The 18028-nt window shown below is 37.2% G+C and overlaps 1 protein-coding gene across 1 annotated transcript in view; it reads right to left on the reverse strand.

Moving 5' to 3' along the window:
* The window catches only part of mrtfba (myocardin related transcription factor Ba), a 32074-nt gene that overhangs the window by 10800 nt on the left and 3246 nt on the right, over positions 1–18028 (reverse strand). Inside the window, exons 2-4 of the mRNA XM_084433459.1 lie at positions 7823–8037; positions 1457–1522; positions 261–316 (exon numbers count right to left, since the gene is read on the reverse strand). Coding sequence (XP_084289585.1) covers positions 261–316; positions 1457–1522; positions 7823–7958 — 258 coding nt within the window. The 5' untranslated portion in view covers positions 7959–8037. The remainder of the gene's footprint in view (positions 1–260; positions 317–1456; positions 1523–7822; positions 8038–18028) is intronic.

Below are 18028 nucleotides of genomic sequence, written 5' to 3' on the forward strand. Positions count from 1 at the left end.
AGAAAGGATACAGAGTTTCAGAAAACGAAACCCCTCTGTAATTCAGGGATCACAAAGTAACCATTATAATAATCTCCTCTGTGCTTTGCAAATAACAAACACATTTACAGAAGGCTTAAGCTACCAAATCAACTGAAAGGTTTCACATGTGTCCCATTACTGAGAGCTGGGGAACCCCTGAAGAGGTTTCATGGAGGATCAGAGACCCCAGATGGCTGAGGAAAATGGAGGAGGACTGGGGCTCGGTGCCCTGCTCTTACCCTGGCTCTCTCAAGGCTACGGATCTGTTCGTGAAACGCCGCAGGGCTCTTCAGGGCTGTAAAGTCACACAGATACACACAAGAAGAGAATCAGTCTCATGAGGACACAAAGCCATCACCCACACACTTCAAACAGACACGGCTCTTTCATCTCCCCCAGTCTTTCTAAAAGTTGCAGCGCCTTGTCTCATATATTACTCAGAAAGGATGTGGAGGGCCCACACAGAGATTAGCACACAGACTACACTGTGCCGTTCAGGTCAGACAGCTACCTCTTAATCCCAGCAGAATCTGTGCCTGATATTACACTGAGTTATGAGACAGAATGCAGTGTAATCCCATCAATCAGCTCGGAGATGGCCAGAAAAAAAAAAAGTATGTTCAGCCTGAGTGTGAGAGATCTCACACACTGCTCAGTGACTTAGCTGAACGGAAAAGTGGTTATGAGCAATAACACAATGAGCTGAGGTGAGCGTTTGCAAAAATACCATGTGCATTGGTCAGCCATGCCCGGCTGAGAACTACGATGATGAGCGAGAATAAACAACTGATTCAAAAGCAGATGTGGTGAAAAAAAAAAAACCCACAGCACCAACTGATTTCCTCTCTTAAACACAAAAGCAGGAAGGTTTACTCACACGACTTAAAGCATGTTTTTTTTAAGTAAGCATTTTCAAAATTTGATCAGGAGTAACATGTCACTTTTAAATAATTTTAAATAAATGTGAAAAGAAAATTCACATTTAAGGCCCGATATACTTCAAGCGAAATCGAAGAACGAACTGGTGTGATGTCATTTCGAACAAATCAGGCCAAAACAAAGTTCGTTCAGTGTTCATTTCGGGAGTTCGAAACAACTTGCCAAAGTGAACTTTCTGCAATAAAAATGTAATGCTTTGCCTTTTAAAAGTGTCCTTTTCAGCTGATGTCATGAGTGCCTCTTACTTTCCACCCACTTTTCACAATCCAATGAATTCATGATGGATAAAATTAAGTCCACCATAATCTTTTTTCTGATTATAAAGGAAAAATGGGCAGCAAAATGGCATTTCAGGGCATTAAACGTTCACATTTTAACATATGTAGTTAAACAAGTGATGTTTAGAATTAGTTTTCATCAAAGGGTTAATATGAATCATCTTCTCCCTTCTAGGCTGGTATACGCTGCAGTGCAAGATGGCAGGGGCTGTACTCACGTGGCATGATGCCCTGATCAACGAGCTGCTCGCGGGTGCGTCTATGCTGTAGCCTCAGCTGGAGAACTGTTGGAGAGAAACAGAAGCAGTGTTATGTTCTTGACCCAACCTCTAGAACAGGCTTGTCAACACTACACACAGAATGGGACTTTTCCACCTGATTAGCACAACTACACACCCACATAGACAACAAAGGGAAATCTAACCTTTTGCACAACTGAAATCACACACTTTTCCTTTCTAGCATTACATAAGAGCATCCATTAAAAAAAACTAGACGTTCTTCCTGCTACCAAAACAAAAGGCTCTTGAGCGACCCTTTTTTGAAGGGTGCTGTTTGGAAGACTTCCTGGGAAAATTCTCAAGACATTTTTTCTTTGCCTTCTTGGCTGAGCCTCCCGGATTTACTTGGCTGATTATAAAAACAGCTCAAATTGGTCAGAAAGGCAACATGATAACGTCTGACATTAATCAAGAATCATGAGCACCATTAGCTGAGAATTTATAAATGTATGACGGCTGGTGCAACACAGCTGCGCGTCACACGTGCCAATAGCGTGATATAATTTTAGTCAAAGATTAAACAATTCTTTGTTGTTGTTAATGTACAGTTCTTGTAGCTCAACATGGCACTAGCAACATCATGCACATACATTATGCATACTGATAAAATATTTACTTTAAATCTGCCAGTGTCAAATGCATAAATGTCAAATGAAAATGCAGGAACAGAGAGGTTAAGTCTGACTGAAAAATATTTTTTTTCACCCACTATGAGTCAGTTAACTGCTAACAAGGTCAGCTGAGGTCGAGCAAACGAAACTCTGGAGGGAGCTGAGGACACATCATTTGAAGTCAATCATTTTCACTATGAAACTGCACTATAACTTTTTGCACCACTTGTGACACCAAAGGGAACTGTATAAACAATGACTGTATTAATAGTTATAAATACTTTGTATGACTGAGAAAGTATGTTGCATTAAAAAAAATATGACACACTTCAGCTTTGAGAGGAAGAAAGAATGTACCATGAAGGAGATAATAATGGGGCCTTCTGCATTCCCGGTGCCCTGACTACACTTGGGGCACAGCAAAAATCATCTTGACTGCACAGCATAACATTGCAGCTTTTTAGGTTGGGTTATTCCACATGATGAGCAAAACATCTTACATCATCTTGGTGTAAATCTTTGAAGGGATCTGAAAGAGGGTTGAGATCATACTTTCTTGAGTTTCAGATCCTTTCAAAGATTTGTTTAGTTCTGACAGTCTGTTCAAACATGGCAAACAAAGTGACTCGGTGGTTTGAAAACAGGGACAATATTATATATGTCGCTACCATTCAAAAGTTTGGGGTCAGTAAGATTTATTTTTTTGTTTTCAAAAGAAATTAGTACTTTTACCAAACAGTTGATGGACCCCATTGACTTCCATAGTAGGAAAAAGGGTTACACTTTATTTCAATAGGCCACTTTAGACATTCTACTAACTATAAGTAACTTTGCAACTACATGTCAACTAACTGTCATTAGAGTATTAGTAAACTGTAGTTGACTGTCAGTAGGCTGTTAGGTTACAGTTAGGTGTGAGGGTTCGGGTGAGTAGAATAAGTTGACTTGTAGTTGCCAAGTTACTTATAGTCAGTAGAATGTCTGTTGGGGAACCATCACAATAAAGTGTTAGCTGATATTAAGCATACAGGTCAACTAATATTCTAATGAGAGTTAGTTGACATGTAATTGCAAAGTTACTTAAAGTTAGTCGAATACCTAAAGTGGACAATCGAAATAAAGAGTTACCGGAAAAATTTTTTTTTTTTAAATCTCATCAACTTACGAAGGTTACCGACATTCTTCAAAATATCTTCTTTTGTGTTCAGCAAACTTGACGGCGAGTAAATGATGACAATTTTTTTTTTTTAAGTGAACTATTCCTTTAAGTTGATCAAAAGGGACTGTACAGACATTTATCATTTAAAAAAAAAATACAGTTCTTTTGAACGTTATATTAATAAAAAAAATCCTGAAAAACAAACGTGTCATGGTTGCCACAAAAATATTAAGCAGCAAACAAAGATAATAATAATAAATGTCTCTTGGAAACCAAATCATCATATCAGAATGATTTCTGAAGGATCATGTGACACTGAAGACAGGATATAGCTGATACATCTGCTGGGACTAACTAATAATCCTGATATTGATATCTTTAGTGTGGTTGTTTAATCAGTGTACTGTTCTTTACCTGTTAGACAGTTTGCATGGTAAAACCCTCTTTACATTCATTCCTTAATCCTTACTACAGAAACAGACATTCAGACGGACATCTTGGTTGTCGCATCACATCTAATGCGGTGTTTTGAGCGTCACGTGAAAAATGATTCATCTCGAGACTCCTGCACTCCATTCAGCAATTAAGAAATACATCTTATGTAAACAACCACTACGAAATGCATCCAATCAGACTCAGGGGAACGTGAAACCAGCCAAATTATACAGGACTTCCTTAAGACCTATTAGTCAACTTGTTGATTTCGAAAATAAGTAGCTTTATACATCCCTATCGTGCCAATCTATGCCGGGTCTAATGCTCAGATGAAGATGCCATTATCTAGAACAATTTCTTAACTTCCCTGTTGTGCATCTGATGGGCACTCAACCTTGATTATCCGCAGAGAAATTACCATAGTTCTCTCATGAACAGCCAATCAATTCTAGCTTTATTTTTTTCTAACGCTATCATGCAAATTTCCATTAGACCTAAGCTTAATAAACAAAGCATCATGAAGCCAGTAAAAGCTAATCAAAATAAACTAAACCTATATGCCCTCAGCGACAGGATGACAACCACCTCTCAGAGTCGAGCGGCAAGCCGCAGAACCTGATATGATGTTTCCTCTGCAGGTGTTGTGAGCCTCCAGTCCTAAGCAGGCCATGCCGTTCGCCCGTCCCGCCGTACGCTCAGAGAATCTCAGCGTGGGCTCCTGACGGCACCAGAGTTTTGTGAAAAAAGCACAAGGACCTCGTTCTTCAGGACTCTCCATTCACCGTTAGTAGCTCCAGCGAAACTGGGGCTCCCTCAGAAAAGACAACATCTCTGCTCTACCAGCAGCAAGGAGGGAGCACAAAGACCAGGCTAGGTTTAACCCCTCCCTGCCACTAAAAGTTCATTTCTAAATCATTCAAAAGTGCACCTCTCTTTTTAAAAAGTTTTATAGAAGAACAATTAACTTTCTCTATAAGGTCAAATGGATCATGAATGCTTTATTTTTAAGATTTGAAAGAAGCAAAAAACCCAAATAACAGTAAGCATCTTGTTTGACAGACAACCAGAGGATGAGTAACTGACACGGGCCATGCTCTGCCAAACTGGTTTACATTTCCACTCACTGTGACGGTGTGACCTCAGCATAGCTAGAGACCTAGAGGAGCAGCCCTCACTGAGCTGCGAGCCACCGCATGCACACAGCGCTGTCCTGTGACCTTTCACATGTCAATCAAATGTCTGCACCCAAACTAAGAGGCAAAGAAACGTCAGGATTGTGGAGGCTGCTTCTGTGCACGGAGGACTGAGGGTGACAGAATGGAAAAATAGCTTCTCTTTTTCAACAGGTACAGAAATAAAACATTATCTAATCACCTGGAAATAGAGGCAAAACTAAACAGGATGTGGCGTGAATTGCCAAAATGAAATAGTGGAATTTATGCAGAATGTGATTACAACTGGGCAAATGAATACCATTTCAGAACATGGGCAACTTTTAATCCTCACAATAAATTCACCAAAAATGGGCAAAAAAAAAAAAACACTGACGATGAACATTTAGCCAAGAGGGACATCTAAATATCTTTTTGTTGGCCGACAAAGAACTTAGTAAATATTCAGGAGCCTGCCATTTCCCAGTTTTAGATGTGCCAAGAATAAAACAGGCTTTTTTTAAGATACTGATTTGTCTGAGCTGTAGGTAAACTAATATCTCCACCACCTGTTTTTTATTTTCACATTATTACTGATAAAAAGTTGATATTAAAATGCTATACTATTTTGTCTAAATATACACTACAGTTTAAAAGTTTTTTTTTTTTTTTTTATTCAGCATCCTTGCAGCATTAAATTGATCAAATATGACAGTAAAGCCATTTATAATGTTACAAAAGAATATTCCCAAAAAACGAAATGCTGTTCTGCTTTCTATTCATTAAATAATCCTGGAAAAATGTCTAAAAAATATATAAAGCAGCACAAACATTTTCACCTGTGATAAAAATCTGTTTCTTGAGCATATTAGAATGATATCCGAAATATCATGATACATATTTTTTATATGTTTATATATTAAAATATATAAAACAGATACTTTGAATTGAAATATTTTTGATTAAATCAGACTTATTTTAAAACTGACCCCAATCTTCTGAACGAGTGTATAAAAAACAAAACAAAAACAAACAAATAAATAAAATCAATTATTTTGTTTTAACACTATAATAAACAGTCTGAAAATGTTTATTTTGAGATTTGCGAAAGGATTACATTTAACAGTGTTATTAAAGGGGTAGTAATATGATGCTATTTCAAAAGTTCATTATTTTGATTACTGGGTGTAACAGAACAGGTTAACATGCTTTAATGTAAAGCTCTTCTATTCCCAGTCTGTCTGTAACGCTCTGATTTCCACAAAGCCCCTCCTTCAGGAAAAACTCAAGAGTGATCTGATTGGCCAGCTGACCCAGCGTGTTGTGATTGGCCGAACACTTCAAGCCTGTGTCAAAAATTTAACGGCCCTTACCATAATCACAAGCTTTAGCTTCCAAACACACAGCGTCTCTGCGACATGACAACATCTGAATTCACCAAAACCTAAACTTCTTTCTTTGTTTATGCCTTTGGACGGGCATTATGCTAACATTTCACATTGGGACATGGACGTTTGAGGAAGTAATACCTGCATGGACTTCGATCGAGGCGTTTTAGGCAGGTCTGGATCAGTGTTAGATAGAATAAATCGCTTTGTGTGAGACTATGAGCTTTGTAGCTTCGTATGCATGCACAGATACATTAAAGGTATTGCGGAGGATTTTCTTTTTCCGGGTGGATCATCAAGACTATTGGTCCTCCTAGTTGTCAATCATTCTGGTGATATGTTTACATAAGGCCGTCGTACGTGCTCATCCCTAGGTAGTTTTCGCTTTCTGTGCATGCGCACTTTCGGGTGTATGTGTGTGGTGAGCTGCGGTTTCAGCCATTCATTGAAGCTCGCCCGTTCTCACCGGGTTTTTTCAAAATGTCTGAGGGTCGCAAGAGAAAAAGTGTCTACGAATTGTATGACAAGAAGAGAAAGGCCTCTGAAGAAAGAAACAAGACCAGAGTGATTTTGGCAGAATATTTCACACTCTGGCGTGCGCTAAAAGCACAGGTTGGGCTTCCCACTGATGCCTCAGTCGCGAAGTTTCTACTCGACAGGTAAAGTTTGGCATGCTATTTGGAGAAATCCATTTAAAATCACTGCTAGTAAAAGTTAATGTAAGCTATGATTAGCGATGCTAGCCCTGGCACAAGTCACGCACCGCGCAGACACGGTAAACATCTCAATTTGTCTAAGGTAATTATGCCCAAATGGTAAAAGGTATCACGCTGAAATGTTCTAAAACCTTGTGTGTTCATTTTTGATAATTCCACTGTGTTCACATAGTATTTATTACACTAATGCAACAAGCTACTTCTCCATTGCAGATCATGTCTTGAGTCCTCACTCAATCGATCAGTATAATAAGTAAATAAAACACGGAAGGGCATTTGACATTTTGTCTTGCATGAATGTTTTTGAGTTAGAGTGTTTTTGGGAGAATATTTCACACGCTGGCGTGCGCTAAAAGCACAGGTTGGGCTTCCCACTGATGCCTCAGTCGCGAAGTTTCTACTCGACAGGTAAAGGAAAGTAGGCTTGTATGAGCCATGCCAACAGCAACTTGTAAACAGAGCGTGCACGAGGAGAACTAGGCTCGTGCATGCTCTCTCGTGCACACGTTTAATAGGTGTAGGCAATAGAGTGCTGCGCATGTGCATTTTTTCAAAAAGTGGAGAGGGCGGTTCTTTTCTAAAATTCGGGAAAATCCTCCGCTATACCTTTAAACAAGAAAAGAAAACATTAAAAAGCATTATATGACGCCTTTAAATTATTAGCGTTTTTAAGATTTTAAACATTTATATAAGCGTTGATGACGGCAAGCATGCACAATGAAATATTCAATATCAGCCAATATGTATTAAACATTGGCTAATAACCAAAATGGTAATGCTATATTGTGCATCCCTAATTCATTTAAAAGACTCAATCCAACTATTTTTTCGCAGCTTACTTACCATTTTTGCGCTCATTGAGGGGGGGCAGCCTCTGGCCGGGGTGCAGGGTCAGTTCGCCCATCTCGTGGGTTACAGCCTCACTTTGTGGGCTGGGTGCCAACAAACCCCCAATCCCAGCATCTCCCTGGACTTCCATGCCTCCTCAAGTGAGGAGTCAAGGGTCTCGCTGGGGATCAGCAGAAGATGGGGTCACAGGAAGCTCCTCACTTCAGTTTCTGCAAAAGACAAATTCAGTATATATATTCAGGAGAAGAAAAAGGTGAACAGCTAAAAAGTTACAAAAGGAACTCGGTCCAAGCTTTGCAGGCTGTGTATTAGTAACACTTGAAAACATAACTGGAATGGAGCTTTTGGGAACGATGTAATAGGTCAAGGATGTGGTAAGGTCTGCAATATCACTTTAGCCATACGGAACAACCGAAAATACAGAGGATGTGTTGAATCTACGGCATATACAGTGGCTGCTGTTGAACATCTATCAAAGTGCTAACAAATAATAAAAATGAGCCTCTCCCACAGACGGTGAATGAATGGACGTTGTGTTTGCTAGCCTATCATTACTTCAACTTTACATCATCCCAGTGGTTTAGACGTGAAGCCAATAAAAACATAAACACAGCGCTCACCATGGTGCTGTAAAATGCCAGAATACACTGAGACCACATCAGCACAAACCACAATCATTCATTCCCATGAAACATCCGACATTCAAAACCTCCAGTCACATGGGAAATTTACAGGCTAATTTTTCTGCTGCTAATTTAACAAATACAAATTTCAGTGGCAGTTTAATTCAGCAACTGATCTCAAACATAAAATGCAGGAATATTTCCACACAAGGGAACTGTGATGGGTTTTGTTTAGCTAACGAACTCTATTTTGCAATGAGGTTTCTAAATTCAACCCCCATCAAAAGAAATAATAATTAAATAAATAAAAATTGCAGATAATTGTCCCTTTCAGCTGCATATAAGATCTGATCAAGCTTTTCAAAGGGAAAAGCAGGCTTTTAAATAGGAATGCCAGCTGTTTTTACTGCGTTATCAATGACTCAGGCCATTTACACAAAAATGTATTGAGTAAAACATTGTGGGACATGCGGTCACTGAACTAATAAAGATCCAAAAGCATGTTTGTACATGGAGACGGATAGTATTGGAAGAAAACAGCATGGCCTGATATAACCTCTCTAAAGTAAAGAGAACGTTAGCATACTTATTAACCAGTCCTCCCATTTTTTTTGATTCTGCAATCGCTGACTAAAAACAACTCAACGGTCAAAAAAAGTTTCCATTTTCCAATTGTAGAATGATCACAAAAGTGTCATAATAGTACTACCTAAAGTTAGAGTGAAACATAAGTGATAAGAAACATGCATGAATGAGAAAGAGTGGGACATGATGATGTTAAAGAGGGTTATTAAGCGCAACAAGCCGAGAAAAAGAATACACACAGAAACCCGTCTGTCAGCCTGCAGTCCCGAATTGAGTTCTCAGTTGCGGCTTATTGCGTTTAAATGGTCAAATACACACAAAGTATATTTGCATGCCCTTTCTGTTAATCAAAAAGAGGAAAAAAGAGAAAGCACTCACTGCTATTAACCAAATAACTTGTAAACTGAAATATTCAAATTCTGTAATATTCTGTACCTGAATACCTATCTGAAAAGCATTGTTTATTTGATTTTTATCTTAGTCTTATTGTTTGCAATTTGCTACTTTGCTCGTATTTTTATTAACAAAATAAATGTTTGCATTAGGAAATCTTTCCATATGAGAAAACAGGATGTTATCCATGTGCATAAAAATAAAATACACAGCACCCTAAGTATACATAATGAGTAATGACCCAAATCGAGATAAACCAAGTATCTGAACATGACATACTACAAACAAACACTTGCACACAAAACCGTGCGGATACAACACTACCAGGCCATGCCTCAGTGTATTCTTACATAACACACCAGCAAATGTCATCTACTCATCCTCTTTATTTCTGAATTTCTTACACTCTCAACACTGTAACATCTTTTGGTTGAAAGACAACACAATACACAAATTGATTATGTTTTGAAAGGCAGTGTGCCAACATTCAGCACACACTGCATGTGTAATGAAGTCTGCTATTAGTCCTTGGTTGTCACTGTTGCTAGGATACAGCAGCATCCCACATAAACACACACACACACACACACACACACACACACTCTCTCTCTCTCTCTCTCTCTCTCTCTCTCTCTCTGCAGTACACTGTTTAGTGATCAGTCAATCATATAGGACAGGGTCAAATATAAACTTACATTGAAAAGGTTTAGCGTGTATTTGAATATGTATGCATAAAAGATTAAAGGGGTGGTTGATTATGATAATAAACAACATATTGTAACGTTACAACGCTCAAAGTTCAAAGCAAAGGGAGATATCTGCTTTTAAAGAAATCACTTTTTAAGGACTACAACAAACGGCTGGTAGGGACTACACGACATTCCTCCAGGGTTAGTGACTATCAGCCCCCTGAACACGATTTATAGATTATCAAGACAAAATATGCTAATCAGTGACTAACTACACATAAGCTACATAAATTCATCAACTAACCATTCAGAAACGTCCTGTTGCATTCTACATGTTGTAACCTCTTCTCGAGTCTCTCCATCATTGTCTGAATCCGATTTGAACATAAAAGGCTAAAAGTTTTTGAAATTTTCAGTGCATGTCTGTGTGAGTGCAAGCTCTTGAAGCTCCGCCCTCTGTGCCGGGAGCAGCAGCTCATTTGCATTTAAAGGAACAGTCACAAAATGGTGCGTTCTGACGCACCCTAAAATAAAAACCTCAAAAATGTACAATTTTAACATGCTATATAAATATATCTGTGGGGTATTTTGAGATCAAATCTTGTGAAAAGGGCATTATACCACCCCTTTAAGCAAAAAACAATTGTAACACTTTTGACAAAGAAGGAAATGTTTCTATTTAACGTATTTTAACTATATCAAACATTACATTATTTTAGCAGATGAGTAAAGTATTGACAGACTAAATGGCTTCATTATTTAAAAACATTTTGTACAACATTTTTTATATATATCCGTATTGTACATAGGGCTGGGTGTTAGAGCTAAAAAACCTACATTTTCAAACTTTCCATAATATTCAGTCAAAACACAATATTTGCTGCATTTAAATGTATTTGCTCTCAAATTGCAATCTCAAAACTTTTCTCAGAGGAACGATCCTTTTGACCAACCAGCCATTGTTTTCTAACAGATTTAAAATGTTTCATTTTGCATATCGAGATTCACAATGATGCTTAACAGTTATTAGAATGAAATCATTGTGAATATATTATATAAATTTCTACAACTCTTGATGACTTGGTAAAGAATATTATTTATGTTTTTGTAACTTGTCACATAATTAAAATTAATTAATCTCTAATCTCTTAACTTGATGTTCATTTGTAATGTCATACTAAATATTGTGTGTAGCTGCTTATTTTAAAATAAAAAAAATATATACTGCATTTATGAGCAAATTATTTAATGTCACATGTGAATATTTGCATATGATTAGCTTAATTTGTGGCATATCCACTGCCAAGAGCAACGGTGACGCAACACAGAGCAACAAGCTGACCGTGAACTGTGAATTTGCCATGGCAAAATTGACCTTTACACTATTGTTTCTAAGAAAACATAGGGCCTATGTTTGTGTATATTAAAGTAAAATTAAATAAATATCAGTATATTCTTCAGTCATAATAGAAATATTTTAGTTGTGGCACTGTACAAAAGCATGTCATCCACCATATACAACCCAGGCCATTAAACAAAGCTTAAAATTACTGTGGATCCATTGCGTCAAAGAAAAACATCCAAACAGTCCACATCTGGCTTACACCACATTACATGTGTGGTACAGTGATCTATGAGATACAAATTCATCTCTCCATTCTAAGGACAGTTACAATAACAATGTAAATCTTACATAAGAATAGAGCCAGGGGCTGTGCTACTTCTGTGGTCTGCTGTTTCTGGCAAGCTCATGGCTAAACCATTTCTCATTCAAGCCTCAAACCACACACACATCAAACTTTACCACTGAATGGCAAACTATCTATCAAAATTGATTCAGTAAAGTTATCAAAGGTAATTATCATGACTAAGGGTGTAGTAGTTCACCCAAAAGACCAGGGCTGGTATTCATGAAAAATCTTAATGCAAAGATAAGCTCCTAGTGACAAACTTCTAAGAATATTCTTAGAAATGTGGGCGTTTACTCTTTAAATTAAAGAAAAGATCCTAGTAAAGAAAAAAGTAATTCAGAAAGCACCTTAACCCTTAAAAGAGGTCTTAAGGTTCAAAATTAGGAGTAGCCTACGGACGAGGACTTGTTTTAAGAGGCTTGAGGTTTCTTTAGCAGCGGAGAAAATGGGTGAAACGTGAAGAGGAAGAAGAAATGTGTTGCGCTTGCGCACAATGCATGACAGTGAGTTAATGAGATGCTAAATATTAGATTGTGCAGGGATCATATTTGTGACCGATCTTAGAGACACCTAACATCTCCGACACAGCGCAGAAATGCCATAGCGAAATGGAAGTAATCACTACATTAACATAGGCTATTTGGCAACTGGAAAAATGCAACTATAGCCTACAGCAGTGATGATTTGGTTGTCACAACCTTCTATAAGCAAAGTGATCACACAAACAATTACAGTACTTTTTCGTTCATTTCCTATCAAAAACGTTAAGTACGACATTAACAACATTGTAAATAAAAACTAAAGAATATATGTAGAGTTCAGATGCAAAAGCCTCTAAGTGCCATCTGAAATTTTCTTCTAGAATGATCATTTTTATCAAGCTCATATAGTAATAAGTTCAGTAATTTCACTTAAATGACAATTAAAAGGTCATTTTCATTGCCATTTAAGTGAAATTACTGAACTTAAATATACGAGCTTGCAGGGACGTGCGGTCAGGGTAGGCAGGGTAGGCAGTGCCTCACCAAAGGAAATGTTGACATTACATTTATTAATTCCAAGAACTTTATTAATTCACCACATTATTAATTGCATTTATTTTATTCCAAATATTAATTTTTGTAACAAAAATTTTCAGGAATACACATATAATATACTCATTTTGCCATTGTTTGCTCCTAAAACCATTGTTTCATGCAGGAAATGCAAGGCAATGGCCATTGAGGCAGAGGTTAGCAGTGCCTCTTTGGTCCATAGAACGTAGTTTATGTAGGTTTGCGCATGCGCAGTCAGTTCTCATGCTGTCTTGAATTATCAACATTGAGGCAGAGACCGAGCTTGCTTCATGTCACGTGATCCACTCGCTCTCACTCAATCCGCGCTTCCCGATCTAGCAGCGCCTAGCGTTGGCTGTCAACAGGCCCGGGGTGGGTAATCGGGAGAATTCCCGGTGGGCCGCTTCACTTTTAAATTTTCTTTTTTCACATTTGTCACGTTAGTTACATTAGGCTACACACGTTCGGACGTTCCGCATTCTGACACCGCAGCGCGCAGCCTCTGCATGGGTTGTACCATGTGAGGGAGTTCTCCCCTACCCTCCTATAGAGTTGGTTGGGTCCATAGCCCGTCTTTTCCAAAACGTTTTCTCAGGAGTAGGCTACCGCGGCACCGCCGGCGCCTACCGATAGCTGGGCCGGCCCTACTAACGCGTCAGGGAGGATGGATGGGAGGAAGAGGCCAGGAGGTATGGAAGCTTGTTTCCGCTACAGAATAAAACATTTTAAAAGATAATTGCGACTTTTTATCTCACAATTGCGAGTTTACATCTCGCAATCTTGTCATTATTTCTCAGAATTGCGTGAAATAAAGTCGCAATTGCGTGTTATAAAGTCAGAATTGCGAGATATAAAGTCAGAATTGCGTGAAATAAAGTCGCAATTGCATGTTATAAAGTCAGAATTGCAAGATATAAAGTCAGAATTGTGTGAAATAAAGTCGCAATTGCTTCTTATAAAGTCTAAGTGAATTATTATTTAACCTTTACATTATTTGTTGAACCATGGCATTAATACAAACTACAATAGTGACTAGGCTGCTTGTCAGTTCGCTGACACCGCGCCGCCTCCCTCTCTTAACGTAACTGGGTTCCCGCACAAAACATTTGTTTGTTGTATAAGTCATAAGATAGATGTGTCCATTAATTTGATTATTAGATTTGTTTGTGCATTAGCCTCACATATGACTGACTTTGCTGTATGCAGGCAGCGTGATGATGCCTGATATGAACTTGGGTTGCTACATTAACCGAATGAATATATAAACATATATGCCACATTGATAGGTCACAGCCTACCCATGACAAGATTTCACCGCACGTTACTGCGAGCTTGATACAAACGATCATTCTAGAAGAAAATTTCAGATAGAGGCTTTTGCATCTGAACTCTTCATATAGCCTACATATAATGTGTGTGTGCGTGTGTGAGTACAATGAAACAGGAAAAATTACGCCTTTAATTTCAAAGTGAAGGCTTACTTAAAAGATATCTTTTTTTCCCCTTCTTCTTGGAAAACCAACTAATAACAATCTTCAAAAGACTGTGTCATACGTAGCAATGGGGTCAGCCCCGCCTCCTAACTAAGATAAAAGAACGTTGTCTTTTCCTCGCTCAGAGTTGCTCTCAAATCGGTCCCGAATCGCTCTTAAGCTAAGACTCCTACGTAGAAGTTTTTAAGCTAAATTAGGAGCTTTCTGAGAGGATTCTTAGAAGTTTTAAGAATACGGGCCCAGGATTATTGTTAGCTAAAACTAAAACATCATTAAAAAATTTTTTTTCATTACCTCAGATAATTAAATTAAATATTAACTGAAATAAAATATATATATTTAAAAAACGTACTTTATTTCAGCTAGTTGCTGAGGCAACATTTCTCAACTTTGTTTAGCTTAAAGGGATAGTTCACCCAAAAATTTACTCACCCTCAATTCAGGTGTAGGAGTCGGAGTTATATAAAAAAATGTCCTGGCTCTTCCAAGCTTTATAATGGCAGTGAATGGCCATTTCTGTTTTGAAGTCCATAAAAGTGCATCTATCCATCATAAAAGTGCTCCACACGGCTCCGGGGGGTTAATAAAGACCTTCTGAAGCAAAGCGATGAGTTTGTGTAAGAAAGAGTTTGTGTCCTCATATAGTGAGACGGCAGACGCTGAGAACGCAGCGAGCGTCACGTGTGCTTCAGTGTGTGTGTGGGAAATGAAAACACTCATTCACACAGAGACAAACAGAACATCCAGAATTCATATTTAAAAAAGTATTTTTGTGGTTTAATATTCACAGACTATATCGTGATTTGATTTACAATGTAAATAATAATAATTGATTTTTATTCAATATATAATCATTAATAAATGATTTGCCATTACATGTATTCCGTTACTCCCCAACCCTGGCTATATCTCAAAAATGTTACAAATTCCGCATTACAGTAGATTTTTACTGCATTTTCCGCCTCACGGAAATCATAGGGCCCTAAACATTGTCATATCCATTTTCATGCCAAACACTCAGAGATGTCATGCTAATGGCACCTCACTGAGAATGACCAGACTTCACAATGACGCCAGGACATTTCTTTCTTTTTTCTTTTTTTATAACAAGCATTTTAAGAAACTCAAGAGCAAGGCAATAAATTAAATTTTCAAGCAAGTAAACAGAGATAGTCAACTAAAAATTCACAAAACATCTAAAGCAAGAGAAATCAAACATACAATAAATGAATACAAATTAATATAAATAAAAAACATGTAACTTAAAAATAATTACGCCAGGACATGTCAAAGAGTAGTTGCGTTTATAGCTCAATCAAAAAATGTCATTCTGTCATCATTTACTCAGCCTCAAGTCGTTCCATACTTTTGCTCATATTCTGAAAACAAATGTATTCTACTAAAGAAATGTTGAGTATTTTTGACACTCTCTCATCATTTTTGTCCACATAACCAAAATTTAAAGTATCAAGTACATAAAGACATTGCTCAACCATACTTGATAATGGAGAACAAACCTTGTTTTTTTGCGCGTCAAGCAAGCATGTTTGAGCTTCCATCTTTACCCTATTTGATGAGTTCTATATGTCGGTTGATCAATGTTTATGACAATAAAAGCATAAAATAAATCTGACTGTGTCTCTTCAGAAGACTTAAATTATAAAAGACTGATTGGATTACTTTTACAATGTCTTTATGAAGCTGGAAATTTTGGTAGCGTGTGCATGTACTTTCAACGGATGGACAAAATTAAGAGAAAATATTAAAATTATCTTAATTTGCACTCGGAAAAAGAACAAACGTCTTATGGGTTTGAAACGACATGAGGGTGAGACATAGCCAGTGCCACCATTCAAAAATATAAACCAAAAAAAACTGCCATTGCTAAATCTCAACGTTTCATTTCAGGGATTAAATTTGAGTTTAAAGTGGATTATATTTTACATGACTACCAGTGTAACAATGTCAGGAACACTGTTCAACACAACACTGTTAAAAACAACAATGAAATATATCATAGCCTGATGATTTCTGATTTTCAATTGAACCAACAAACTGATCAAACATCAATTGGCCACAAAGTGACTTTAATAACTAAACAAGTTCTTGTTTCATATCTGCTGCGATAAGCATTGTTCTAGTAAGGAAATTACAAAACTCTTGGTGTTCCTTAAGAAGGTGTGCCCTGGAGCACTAGTTCCTCATTCAACCTATTAGCACATTAGCTTCTCCTTCAGTGTCGAGGATCTAAATCTGATTCTGCTGAGAAAGCATACTATGAGCCATGACTAAATACTCTGGAAAATATCAAACTCCAATTAAAAAGCAAACCCAGATGCTTGATCCTTTTCATGTGTCGTGCTGGAAACATGAGCAATGACTTCCATGTGTTCATCAAAGGAAAGTAACAAGGTGGGCTGGAACAGGATAAATGTTTAGTTTACTTCAGCCAAGCGCTTGTGCTCAACTTCCTCAAAAAAGGTTAATGGCAAACTTTAAGATTACTTATTTACAAATGGTCCATTAATACTACCTGTGTAGGGAATCAATGAAACGTTTATAAAAAGTTTTGGCAATCAGTCCTAGCTGTTTGTAGATATGTATAAATCTACAATTTACATTGAGTTGCCACAGCGCACATCCCAAAGTCAAGTGAGGTCAAAAGCCAAGGGCTCCATTGCGGTACTGATGGGGGTCTGCCATTTATTATATCACAAACTATTGGAAAAAATTTAAATACAAATGAAACAAAAATAAATCAAGTTACCCAAGCCAAAGTAAAAGCTAAACTGCAGCAAAATCAGTGCTGTTTTAGTATTAAATATATAATAATAAACTTTATTTTATATAGCGCCTTTAAAGCAGCTTTTCAAGGCCCTTTACACAATAAAAATACAAAGAGAAAAATAGCCTAAATAAAAAAATTAGGCTATATATATATATATGTATATATATATATATATATATATATATATATATATATATATATAAAATACACAGACAGAAATACAAAGCGTACAAAAAACAAAAGAACACACTGGAATACAAAATAATTAAAACCATTGGGAAAAAGCTAACCTAAAAAAAAGATTATTAGGTTGGATTTAAAAATGCTTTTTAAAATATTTTTAATATATACTATTAATCATATATATATATATATATATATATATATATATATATATTCATTTTAGTTACATTTTTAGTAATTGGTAAAAAAAAAAAAAAAGTATAAAGAAATGCTAGACACCACATTGCATTGCATTAACAACATTTGCATATATATCATAGAAACATTTTTAGCTGGTCACTGATGAAATATTGTTTTGGTTGCCGACAATTCATTTCAAATCAAAAACACTTCACAAGAGCATAAGTCTCGCATACAGTCAATCAGTACCACAGAAATTGATTTCAGACATTCATCACTTGCGATGGCATGAAGTGGAGAATGTTAGGAGTCTAGTGTCCACACAGAGCTTCCCGTATGAAGTTACACCTGCTGTGTATGACTCACGAGCTGTCTGAAGACTGCAGATCTATTAGCAGCAGGGGCGTCAGTTTGTGTTGAAAAGTGGTGGGGACAAAAAATCTGATGAAAAAACATTACAGCAGGACGGGAAAAATATTGAATAAGGGCGCATCAAAAATGGGCATAGCGTAGGCCAGAC

The sequence above is a fragment of the Rutilus rutilus genome, assembly GCF_951802725.1.
Source record: "Rutilus rutilus genome assembly, chromosome: 16".
Taxonomy (NCBI): Eukaryota; Metazoa; Chordata; class Actinopteri; order Cypriniformes; family Leuciscidae; genus Rutilus; species Rutilus rutilus.